The following is a 13,003-nucleotide window of genomic DNA, read 5'->3' on the forward strand; positions in this document are numbered from 1 at the left end:
CTAGGATAAGGTTATTTAAATAAGCCAGAAACAGTTTTTGAGACATATTTTCACTATGTACCTCTGTGGCCTAAAACTGGTTAATGTAGATCAGGCTGGTCTCAAACTCACTGAGATCTGTTTAAGTGCTGATATTAAAGAAGTGATCCACCATTCCTGGCCATAAGTCAGGAAGACACAGGAGGCAGAGTCAAGCGGTTCTCTGAATCTGAGGCCAGAGATAGCCAGGGCTACACAGAGAAACCCTATCTCAAAAACAAACAAACAAACAAACAAACAAAGTTAAAATGTCCATTTTCCCCACTCTATGTAAAGTTTAGCAAACTGTCTCAATGACAACCATTATTGTCTTTAGAAGTTCTGGGGAAGCAGGAAGCTACTAGCCTACTTCAAGAAGATCAAGCCCTGCAGCAGTTTATAGGGCCAGAGGCTCAGTCTCTTAAGGGAGGCTCTGGCGACAACCCTGCTGGGCCAGCTTTAACAAACAAAACTCAGGTCAGGGACATGGCTCAGTGGATAAAAGCACTTGCTGTGTAAGAATGGTGGCCTGAGTTCCACCTGTGGAACCCACATCATGGAAACAGTGACCCCCATTCTTGTGAGTTGTCCCACAACCCCCCCCAACATTATCAATGTGGCATACACACTCATTCCTAGGTAGGAAATAAAATGTAAGAGGAAAAAATAAAAAGAATGAAATCTAAACCTTAGTGCTCCTTTCTAGAATATATGTTAGCAACAGCTAAAAGCACTGTATGTACAGGTCAGTAACTAGTCACACTCCAGAATATACTTCTGAGGCTAAGGCTTTGTGTCTGAGACCAAATGTGTGTGGAGGACAGAGTATTTTCATTATTTTCAACCTTAGCTTTTGAGACAAGATGACTCACTGAACTTTAGAGTTCACAGAATGGCTAGCTGCAGACTGGTAAGCACACACAGACCCTTCCAGCTACAGCTGTGTGCTAGCACTCGTCTATGTGGGGGCTGCGATCCAAGTTCGGGGGTTTCTGGCTTGCTCAGCAGATTCTGAATGACACCCTGTATAAGGGATTTCATTTGTATAATGAGAAAAACAAAAGTCCTAATAGTGCTAAAGAAATTTTCTCTTTTGAGTGTCAGAAATTTCAGAACAGTAAAGTGAAAAATATATTTACTTTGAGATTACTTTTTACTTGTACTTTCAACATAGCTAGCAAAGAAAGCACTTATCCAAGTCCTAACCTAGAGTGGTAAGTAACATTCCTGGTACTCAAGAGGCTGAGGCAAGAGGACCAGAAAATAAAGTTATTTGCCAGGAAGCCTAATAACCTAAGTTTGGGCCTCAGGATCCACATGGCTGAATAAAAGGACCAAGTCCTGCAAGTTTTCTTGTGACCTCTACACCCCAACCAATACACACACACACACACACACACACACACACACACACACACGAAATAAATGAATGTAAAATAACCTCCAAAAGCCTGAGGAAAGCTAGGCACAGTGGTAGATGCCTGTGATAAACACTTGGAAGGCAGAGGTGGGTGGATTTGTAAGTTCAGAGATAGCCTGCTCTATACAATGAATTCCAGGCCAGCAGGGCTACAAAGTGAGATCCTGTAAACTGTCTTTACTTTAAAAAGCCCTTTTTATGTTCTTTGAAATAATTACCCTTAAGCACAGTATTACTAAGCTATCCCACAAGCCTATACACGCACACACACACACCCCTCACCCCACCCCAAGAGCAGCTTGTATGTTTCTCTTGCTTCCATTTTCTTTTCTTCCAATGGGGCCTTACTCTGTTGCACATGAAGGCCTAGGACCCAGGTCTTCCTGCTATAGTCTCCCAAGTGCTGCCATTGCCAACAATACATAAGAACAGGAGGCAGGGCACTTACTGGGTAAAGTGCTTGCTGTGTATGTAAGCCTGAGGCTGGAGTTTGAATTCCCAAAATCAGTGTCAGCCAGTTACAGCAGTACACATCTGTAATAACTGGAAACTCTAAGGCCAACTAGACTGTGTTTTAAATCAGGTATAAGAAAGCAAAGATTGACACTCATAATTGTCCCACCATAAATAATATACTTACTTTAGTTCTGTAGAAAAGTCTCGCATCTTCCCTAATATCACACTTCACATGCTTTTCCAAAGCCCCACAAAGCAGCACGAAGTGTTTCTATATAAAACAAAACAAACGCAATAGATGAAAACAATCATGAAGTCTTACAAAACAACAGACAATGCAGTTAAAAAAACTAAATTGCTTAAAGCTTATTTGCTGGAGTCCCACCTATGAAAGGTGTTGACTTCCATAAGAACACAATGGTTTTGATTCAGTGCTGGTTAACTTAACCTGAGTCCCCATAAGGTGGAATGAGCCCTGACTGCCACATGGGTTTAGCATTCGTATGCACACAATTTAATTCATAATAATTTCCCTCCCCCTCGTGACTGCAGAGAACGGGCATCTACAGGAATATGCTGTACTCTCTGCTCTCACTTTAAGAGAATACCTGTATCTTTGGCCTTTATTGTATTTGGAGAGATGGTTCAGTAGATTTTAGCTCTAGAATCCATATTAGGCATCTTACAATCTGTTAACTATAGCTTCAATGGATCTGGGGTCTTAGCCTTCAAGGGCACCTGCACGCAACTGTGCACACCTTCATGAAGGAACGTATGGGTGTGTATACCATGGTGCATGGGTTGGGGTCGGAAGACAGCTTTATAGAATTCTCTCCTCCCTTTCCATGGATTCTGGGAAGTGAATTCAGGTTATCAGGCTTGCATTTAGTAAGCTCTTTACCTGCTAAAACACCTTTTCAGTCTTTTTGTTTTGTTTCTATTTCTGAGACAGGATATGACTCTATAGCAGCCACTCTCAATCTATGGGTTGAGACCCCTTGGGGATATCCTGCACATTAGATATTTATATGACAATTCAATAACAGTAGCAAAGTTTATGGCTATGATTTAGCAGCAACAAAATAATTTTATAGTTGGGGTCACCACAGCACGAGGAACTGTATTAAGAGTGTCACAGCATTAGGAAGGTTGAGCAGCACTGTTCTAGTCTAGTCTGGAAATTACTATATAGTCCAGGCAGAAACTCATGCTATTATTTCTTTCTCAGCCTCAAAATTCCGGATTATAGGTATGAGCCAGTTTGGCCAGCAAGCATAGGCTTTTATTAATAGAGAATCAAATGTTTGCAAGGTAGTGCATGCCTTTAACTCCAGCACTCACATGCAGGGGTATGTGTAGATAAAGCACTTATATACACAAAATGCATAAATCTTAAAAAAAAAAATTATGAGTTCTAAATAAGAATTTGGGAAATACATATTTCCCAAATACATAAATGTGGCAGTCAGACACATGCATAGGTTGGCTTTCTCCTTTTACTATGTTGGCCTTGGGGATTGAGCTCAGGTTGTCAAACCTGGCAGCAAGCACCTTACACCACTAAGCACCTCCCTGGTTCCTCTAAATAAGCATTTTTAAAGCATTTTAGTTTTTCTAAAGGAAAAGAAAAGAGGAGGTTCAAAGGAAGAAAGAGGGAATACACCATCTCAGCCAGTCCCCTCGGCGCCCCGGTATGCTGTGAATACATTATACTACTGCCCAGTCTACTGCCCAGTCCCCTCAGTGCCCCGGTATGCTGTGAACACATTATACTACTGCCCAGTCCACTGCCCAGTCCCCTCGGCGCCCCGGTATGCTGTGAATACATTATACTACTGCCCAGTTATGCTCACTGAGCTCTACTCCAGCAAAGCTGGTGAGAAATAACTCTTGTCTCTAAGGTATAGCTGCAGGGTACCATGACTTCCCATCTTCCAGAGCACTCTGATTTCTGGAGCAAAACCAGTCAACTTTTAAGTATGCTCATTCATTTCACAAATGCAAACACCTATTTATAATAACACTAAATATTACCTACCCGTTGTCCAGAAGAAAAAGAATGAGAACAACTAACTTCCCCAACTAAATGAAGAAGAATGTAGGTCAGGTAATACGCCTGTTAGAGAGATGAAGAAAATTACTACCCATGAAAAAGCTAGTATAAACACCATCTCAGTCTACAGACTAGCAGAGCTGCCCAGGAAAGACAGGGTTTCACTTGGTCTGTGGGAAAGGGAAGTTGTGTACTTAAACCAGATGTTCTGATTTCTAATCTAAGTGCTTCTTATACACGTATGCATCCTGTGCTTTTTTTTTTTTTTTTTTTTGGTGTGTTTTTTTTGAGACAGGGTTTCTCTGTATAGCCCTGGCTGTCCTGGAACTCATTCTGTAGACCAGGCTGGCCTTGAACTCAGAAATCCACCTGCCTCTGTCTCCCAAGTGCTAGGATTACAGGCGTGCGTGGTCACCACTGCCTGGCATCCTGCGCATTCTTACATAGTGCGGGGCCACAGAAAAGAGTGTTATATCACTAACAACCCTCCCACCCCAATCTCACTCTATTCTGAAAAGCTTCCAGAAAGCAATAAACTGTACATGATTTACTATATGCCCTGTGTGTTTATTCTCTGAGGTCTAGCTCTGGATACCTGCTTTTCAAGTTCTAAATGAAGACTGTCATCAATAGTTTCATTTGGCTGTTCGGCCCTTTTCTTCAAGACCATTTTCTTCAACAAATCAGAAGGCTTCATCTGCACTAGATATCGATGCAGGACTGAGACCTATCAAGAGAAGAGAGACTGGTCAATTCCAGCAGTGCAGTGTTCTTTCTTGAGCTATTTCCAGTGTGCCCATTCTCATTCCTGCTCCTTTTCCTGGCTCGACAGGTCTATTATATCCATTTTTCTGTTTACTTGAAAGTCCTGAAATGCTTAAGGTAGTTTATGTTACAAATTTGGTAATGCAGGATAAATGCTTAGGACCAGATCAAATGATACTACAATAGAGGTCATTGAATTCTAAAAAAGAAGCAGAATCCAATGTGGTGGCTTATACTTGCACTCTCAACCCCTGAGGCTGAAGTAGGAGGTATCACTGGGAGTTCAAGGCTGACTGGGCTATTAGTGAGCGGCAGGTCTGGTTGACACTGAGCACTAAGCCTGATGGGTAATTATTCATTCAGTTCTCTTTTATACAGATATAAAGGAAAAATGTGATAGATACACACGTTAATAAGACCAACAGCAGAAATACTATCCAGATCTTTTGATGCTATAAATATTGATAAATGCATTGAGGGCTTTTAATTATCCTAATGGCTCAGGAATCAAGCCAATGTATCTATATAATCAAATCCATGTCCACCTGACTAGGGCAGTAATCAGTTCTGTCCTATAGCATCCTGTGCATTCTTACATGTTGGTTTATACGACTAGATTATGTCTCCCAGATCAGAGTATCATTTTTATTCATTCCTAGGTTGTAACTTATTACCTTACAGTGAACTGCAATTCAAACAATACAGACACACCCAGGTGAGGTTTTGTGATTTTTTCAGATCCAACAAAAGGCAGCCCCGTAAACTGCCGTCACCAGAGCCCAGAGTGGTACTCCCATGTTTCTATTTATGCATATCCATATAGATCTCTATTGACAAAGACTGCAGTCAAACCACATTAAGCTTTATGATCTATAGAGACCACTTGTATTAACATAGGTAAAAGATGTGGTTAATCTATGGAGACCACTTGTATAAGATGTGGTTAATAGCTCCGAAACTTCTAATCCTATCATCACACTGCTAGTCTTGGGAAACTGAATAAATTCTCAATGTCATAACTGTTAATGGCAATTATGATTTTCTCAATAGTTTATTTACAGATTAATTCATCTGTCTGTCATATAGGGTAGAGGCTATACCATCTTCATTACAGATAAAAAAACCTGAATCTTTATTAGGTATCATGCTAAAGTTTGTATCAACAGTATCCCACTTGAAAGTTGACATTTAATAAGGACTTTCTCTTGTTTTGTGTTTGAGGTAGGTTTCTCTGTGTAGCACTAGTCGTCCTGGATTGTGTACATTAGATTGCCCTCAAACTTGGAGGTGCAGCTGCTTCTGCCTTCAGAGTGCTAGGATTAAAGGCATGAGCCACCACACCTAGCTAATTAGGACATCTGATTTAGAATTCATAAATATATATTTCCCAAATTCTGATTTAGAACTCATAAATTTTTATTTCATCTAATTCTCCCATTTATTAGAAACAAAAATATATTTGTACCTGAAGGTTACTGGCATTAGGAATATCTTCATGTTTTTCATCCAAAAGCTTTGAAATAATCACCAGACTGAGGCACTGCCTCAGCTGCCTGGAATTAAAAATTAAAAGCATTTATAATGTGTTTAAACAATTCTCCTTGACAGACAAATAAATGAGCCCAAAGAAGTCTCAGTCTTTCAGGGTTGTAGAAGAAACAACTGTTACAGAGCTGCAATATATTCATATAAGAAATACACATATAAAGTTAGAACTGCCTCTGGCTGGGGATACAGTTCAGTTGGTAGAGTGCCTGCCTAGCATGCACCAAGGGATATGGTAGTGCACACCTGCAATCTTAGTGCTCAGCAGGATGTCAGGAGTTCAAGATCATCCGCTATCACATGTTGAGGGCAGACTTAGCTTGGCTATTAAGAACTTGTCTCAAAAAAAAAAAAAAAAAAAAGTAGAAAAGGCTGAGTGTGATGGCTATGGCTCAGAAAAACACTTCCCAGAGTTCCTCAGTAATGCTGGTCTCTTCTTAATCACCGCTAATGTTTTAGCTCCAGCTAACCAGCATCCATTGTCCCAGTAGTTCCTTCTATTCTGGACTCTAAAGCTAGAGCCATGTGGCTAAAGCTGTCATGTTCTGCTGCTTGCTGAAGCTGGAACATGGATGGCCCTCTTGTTCTATTACATTATCATTTTCTGATTCTTTCACTGTCCCAGAACTTACTCTGTAGACTTTGAACTCAAGAGACCTGCAGACCTGTATTCTAAACATTGGGATTAAAGGTATGGTCCACCAAGCCTAAACTTCGATTTAAATTTTTTTTTTCAAGCTAGAATTTGCTCTGATCTAGGCTGGCCTTGAACTCAAGAGATCCGTGTGTTTTTGCCTCCTGCAATTAAAGTCTTCTACTCCCAGGTCTGGATCTAAATTTAGCTGGGTAGGATCTTGCCCCAAGGTCACTACTCCCCCTTAACTCAATTTAATATCCTTGAACATAGAATTCAGCTCCATTTCACTTTCTGGTGCCCCTTTAACACTCGAACCATATATTTTATATTTTTCCTTTCTCAGCTTGCTACGCTTGTTTGAAATGATCTTCAAGAGACTTAACCAGAGAGCAATGTCTATGATGGGTGCTTCTGAGTCTTCCTTTGTCAGTGCAATTAATAAGTCTCTTCACATTATTTGAACAATGGCAAAAGCAGCCACATTCTTTACCAAAGAATTCTTCAAGCATAAGAACAGTCTCTCAGCCACATACTAAAATCCTTCTCTGAAACCTCTAGAACCAGGCTTTCACAGTTCAAATCACCCTCAGCAATAAAGTCTTCCATATTCCTACTAGGATGGCCCATTAAGCCCCACTTAAAGCATTCCACTGCTTTCCAAATCCAAAGTCCCCAAATCCACATTCTTCCAAACAAAAGCATGGTCAGGCCTATCACAGCAATACCCCAGTCTCTGGTACCAACTTCTGTCTTTATTAGGCTTCTACTGCTGTGAACAGACATCATGATCAAGGTAACTCTTGTAAAGACAACCAACATTTAATTGGGGCTGGCTTACAGGTTCAGAGGTTCAGTCAATTATCATCAAGGCAGGAACATGGCAGCATCTAGGCAGACATAGTGCAGGAGGAGCTGAGAGTTCTACAACTTTATCTGAAGACAGCTAGTGGATGAGGGTCTTAAAGCCCATGCCCAAGTGAGACACCCACTCCAACAAGGCCACGCCTCCTAATAGTGCACTTCCTGGGCCAAGCATATACAAACCATCACAATCAGGATTTCTGCACCGTTCTCTTCAATAAAAGAACAGTCAAAGAAATGAAGAATAGCAACAAAAGTCCCAAGGTGGGGATGGTGGCCGAGCCTGGTAAACTAACATTCGGGAGAGGCTGAGGCAGAAAGGCAGGTTCATTTTTAATATTTCCCACAACAGAAAGACTGTTGAGTTTGAGGCCAACCTGGGTTACAAAGTAAGACCCTATCTCAAAATAAGCTCCAAAGCACGTAACCAGTGTCAGCATTATAAAACAGTTTGATGTTTATCTCACTTTTCAATACCTTCCACGAGATGTCCAGTTAGGGACTAGCTGTACCAACCAAAGAAGGTTATGGGGATGACTGGAGAGTTCATTTATGCCCAGACAGAGTTCATGAACCTGAAAAAAAAAGAGAATCAGCCCAGAATCAGATCTACTTCTTGCCTTAATATAAATCACTAAAAAAGAATTCTGAAAGTTAAAAACACTTGTCATTTAGGACCTACTACAAGTGAACACAATATGAATTCTGGTTTTTGTAAGGTACTGTGACCCGGTAATACACTCTACTCGGAGGCCAAGTCATTCTCATGCTCTTGGTACCTTGACTTATTTACACTTGGTGGTGAATCTTGACAGAATACAGCATTCTAACCTGTTCCCCAAGCGTCCATAAAAACATATCCACAAGACCACATATACTCAGGACCTGAAATTCTTGTGCTCTTAGATTCTGTTACAGTATTTTTCTTTTCTTCTGGAGACAAAGTCCAGCCATATACTTGCCAGGCTAGTATACAACCACTGAACTATGCCGCTAGCTCTCTATCTTAATACTATTAAAAACTAACTGCTGCTTCAAAAGGAGCTGGTGAGTAAGCGAAGGAAGTGTTGGGTATAATCAAACAAGTTGGATTGTCTCTTGATAATTTCTGGAATTTAGTGATAGTTATTAACACTTTTCTGTGCTCCAGTGTAGCCAAAGTTTATCTGAAAATGTTCAAAAAGGCTTACTAAAATCACCCATGTGCAGCCCTCATCTGGCTACTGAAGCCCACCCCAATCCTGGCTGCAGGCATGACAACCGCGTCTGTCATGCTCAGAGGCTGTTTCAGAAAGGCCTTTCTTCAAGGCCTCAGCTGATGTCACTGTAGCCCTGCTGTGCTAGTCATGCCACCCTGGTCACCTCTATCTTTTTTTTTTTTAAATTTATTTATTTATTATATGTATATGAGTAATACCAGAAGAGGGCATCGGATCCCATTATAGATGGTTGTGAGCCACCATGTGGTTGCTGGGAATTGAACTCAGGACCTCTGGAAGAGCAGCCAGTGCTCTTAACCACTGAGCCATCTCTCCAGCCCCCCCCCCTTTTTTATATTGGTCACCTCTATCTTAATTTGCAACATTTAATTACAACTTGAGTGTTAAGACATCTGCAGTGAATGAGAAGGCAGCCTAACAAGGGCAAAGGTATTGATTGGGTTGCTAGAACCTGTAAATGCTGAGACATAGTAAACCCCCAATAAATTGTTGCAATGACAGTTACTTGATGGGCCATGGTGACTCACACCTTTGATCCTAGCACTTACTTGGGAGGCAGAGGCAGGTGGATCTCTGTGAGTTCAAGGCCAGCCTGGTCTACAGATCAGTTCCAGGACAGCCAGGGCTACACAGAGAAACCCTGTCTCAAAAAAAACACAAACAGCTGCTTTAAGGGGGAAAAAAATCAGTTATTAACTTAAATAAGAGTTCCAGCAAATAGAGCCTTCCTCTTACCATCAGTCTTAACTGAGTTTAGAATCCTTGAACTCTTAATACATATGAAACACTGCTGTACATATAAGGCCCTAACACCCAGGGCTTTGTAGACTGTCCTGTAGCTACCAGGTAGCTGAAGATAACCCTCTTAGCTTTTCAACTTCCTGCCTTTACTCCTAAAGGCTAGAATGTAAGGCATGCACCACTGTCCTGGGCTGCAACACCTAAATTTTAAGAGACATTACCTTTGTGTTCCAATCTCTGATGTTTTTCATAAGATTTATCAGGAGGCTCTGGAAGTCTACTAATGGAATCTGTTTAAGCTCTTTTTCCAAACTCATTTTAAACAGCATTAAAATCAGCAACATTAACTCTCCGTCTTGGTAACCTTCTGGGTGTATGGATGTACACAAGCCCAGGAACTGCCAGAAATGGACAAAGGAAAAATTACATCAAGAGTTAGATTGTATTCTTGACAAAAGATTAAAAAAAAAAAAAAAAAAAGGATGACCCAGATAACAAGTAGGCAGGAATGTAACACAAACAGGAGAAGGAAAGACTAAGTGTTCTCTTCTCCATTCTCAGGCTGGAGTCAGCAACTAAAATGTCTCAGGCTACAGTTACTTGGTCACTAAATTACATTGTAACACTTTAACCATAAAACTCTGACCTGAAGATCCCTTTTGTTTTACTAAAACAAAAATAAAGACAGAAAAATGCATTTATAACGGAAAGATAATTGCTAAGACATTTCACCTGGTAACCCAGTGGACTTTTAAACAATTAACCAAAACTGGTTCTGGCTGTTTGCTAAGTGTATACAAAGTCTTTCCTACCTTAACCACATTTAAAATGTTGGTTTCAGGAAGAGCTGAAAATACTGGATTATAAGATGAATCTTCACTTCCTTTTCCCCCCAGTGTTTTCTGTGTTTCAGAACTATTGAGAAGAAAATAAAGCATGTGTTTCAGAATCATGAGAAAGCAGTATGCAATCAATACTCACTGTAGAAAACTCTGAACAGCTACACTTTGTCAGGGTCTAACTATGCTGCCCAGGCAAGCCCCAAATGTACACCCGCCCTGCCTCAGCCTCCTGAGAAGCTGGGATTACAGATCATGCCACTGTACCTAGCTTAGTTGTCATCTGAAATGGTTATTTTCCTTAATGCTCCTGGTGTCAGAAAGCTATGTAAAACTGGGTGAATAAAACAACAACGAACTTATAATTATTATAGACCCTACGAGTGACCTAAATAAACTACCAAACTGATATACGGAAACAATTTTAGAGACTAAGGAGACAGCTCAGTGTTATGTTTGAATCTCCAACAACTGTGTAAAAATCTAGGCATGCTGTGTCAGAAATTCCAACACTTGAGAGATGGAACCAGGCATATACCAAGAGCTCACTAGCCAGCCTAGCTGAGGGATAAACTTCTGGTTCAGTGAGGAGATTTTTCCTCAAGGCAATAGGGTAGGAAGTCATAGAGGAAGATACTCGACCTCCTGTTCTGGCCTGAACATGCACAGAGGAGTAGGTACAGGCATGTGCATGTATACATAAAGAATAATACACATACATGTGAGTACACACACATACCAATTTCAAGTATCTGACTTTTGTAACGGTTCATGAAAAAAGAAAAATACATGAACTTGGCTTTTTTATTTTAGTTATTTGTATATGTGGGTTTATACACACAGGTGCAATGCCAACGAAGGCCAGACATAGGGGCATAGGAACTCCTGAAGATAAAATTACAGACTACAGAGAACCAAACCGGGTTTTAAGAGCATTATGTGCTTTCTTAACCACTGAGCCATCTCTGTAGACTCTGCATTTGACTTATGCAACATACTTATGCAACTACTGTGGAAGGACTAGTGGCTTCTGTCCTTCATTCCATGAGCATTTTACATATAAAAAGCATATGTGAACATAGGACCCTGTGCTTTGAGAACATGTATCTGGTCTTTGTGACCAGGTCCCAGTCAGTGCTCTTAACAGCTGAAAACTCCCTTCATGCAGATGAGGTGACTCATGAAGACAACTGTATTTATTTAACCTGTGATTAGAGGTTTAAAAATTAAGTTCCACACAGAGGGTCTAGAGATCAAATTGATCATCAAATGGCCAACGTTTTCATCCACCATCCATGTGTAATGCAAACTTGAAGTCTTCAGTTGGACTGGAGAGATGGCTTTTAGAAGGGACTGGAGTTTGTTTCCCAGCACCCATACTAGGTGGCTCACGACCACCTTTCACGCCAGCGCCAGGAGATCAGACACCCACCCTATTCAGGCCTCTGTGTAGGTGGCAAACTCACTTATCTGGTATAAGAATAGAGCGTTCAGCCTTTCACAATGCCCTCTGCATCCACTTTACCACGATCAGTAGCATACTATGTACTGTTCTTATCAATGTACCTTGAATATCCTTCCACACCTGAATGTAAGCAATTCTCTTTTTTCTTTTGTGCCCATTACCTTTAACGGAGCTGATTGCATGAGCATGAGTAGGGGTTTAGTTCTCTGGCAAAGCTGTTACCAGTGGCCACACGAAGAGTAAGATGACTCAAGGAGAGGAATCTCCTGCAATCACACACTGCCTACCACTCTTGAAGGAGGGGCAGGCCCTTGTAGTCTTGCACAGGTAAGCAGCACGCTAAGCTTCAGCTACAACAGCCATGCTTTGAAGATGGCATTCAACGCCTCCCACCCTCCAGTTCTCACACACCTCGGTCCTCCATCTGCGATGGTCCCTGGGCTTTGGAGCATTTTTGCTTTTGAGATAATTTTATTCTATAGTTCAGGCTGGCCTAGAATTATGTAGCCCAAGCTAGTCTCTCCTCTGTGGTGATCCTTACATGCTGGGATTACAAATATGAAGCACCACCTTCTTGTAAAAGAAAAATGAAAAAGAAAAAACAAAACAAGCACAAAGCAGGGGGAATACAGTAGTGGCTGGCTTGGAGTCACTGTTCACCTAAGACAGACATAAACGCCTCCCCACCTCTGTACAACTTTCAAGAATTACTAGTAATATCTGTTGTTAACTACAGAAAGGTACTGTATCAAACCCTCAGCTGGGTCTGACAAACGGCAAGTCCGATATAAACCTTCCCAGCTGGGATGAAATGATCTGAAAAGGTAAAAGCAGCAGGGCAGTGGTGGTGCATGCCTTCAATCCCAGCACTTGGGAGGCAGAGGCAGGTGGATTTCTGAGTTTGAGGCCAGCGTGGTCTACAGAGTGAGTTCCAGGACAGCCAGGGCTATACAGAGAAACCGTGTCTCAAGCAAAACAAAGCA

At 41.2% G+C, this 13,003-nt stretch overlaps 1 protein-coding gene across 3 annotated transcripts in view; it reads right to left on the reverse strand.

Moving 5' to 3' along the window:
* The window catches only part of Slf2 (SMC5-SMC6 complex localization factor 2), a 51,550-nt gene that overhangs the window by 3,053 nt on the left and 35,494 nt on the right, over positions 1–13,003 (reverse strand). For all 3 annotated transcript variants that reach the window (XM_052185104.1, XM_052185113.1, XM_052185124.1), the window contains 7 exons: positions 10,529–10,631; positions 9,938–10,114; positions 8,233–8,330; positions 6,178–6,265; positions 4,543–4,674; positions 3,933–4,010; positions 2,079–2,165 (listed from right to left, as the gene is read on the reverse strand). In XM_052185104.1, the coding sequence (XP_052041064.1) occupies positions 2,079–2,165; positions 3,933–4,010; positions 4,543–4,674; positions 6,178–6,265; positions 8,233–8,330; positions 9,938–10,114; positions 10,529–10,631 (763 nt within the window). The remainder of the gene's footprint in view (positions 1–2,078; positions 2,166–3,932; positions 4,011–4,542; positions 4,675–6,177; positions 6,266–8,232; positions 8,331–9,937; positions 10,115–10,528; positions 10,632–13,003) is intronic.

The sequence above is a fragment of the Apodemus sylvaticus genome, chromosome 1, assembly GCF_947179515.1.
Source record: "Apodemus sylvaticus chromosome 1, mApoSyl1.1, whole genome shotgun sequence".
NCBI classification, from domain to species: domain Eukaryota; kingdom Metazoa; phylum Chordata; class Mammalia; order Rodentia; family Muridae; genus Apodemus; species Apodemus sylvaticus.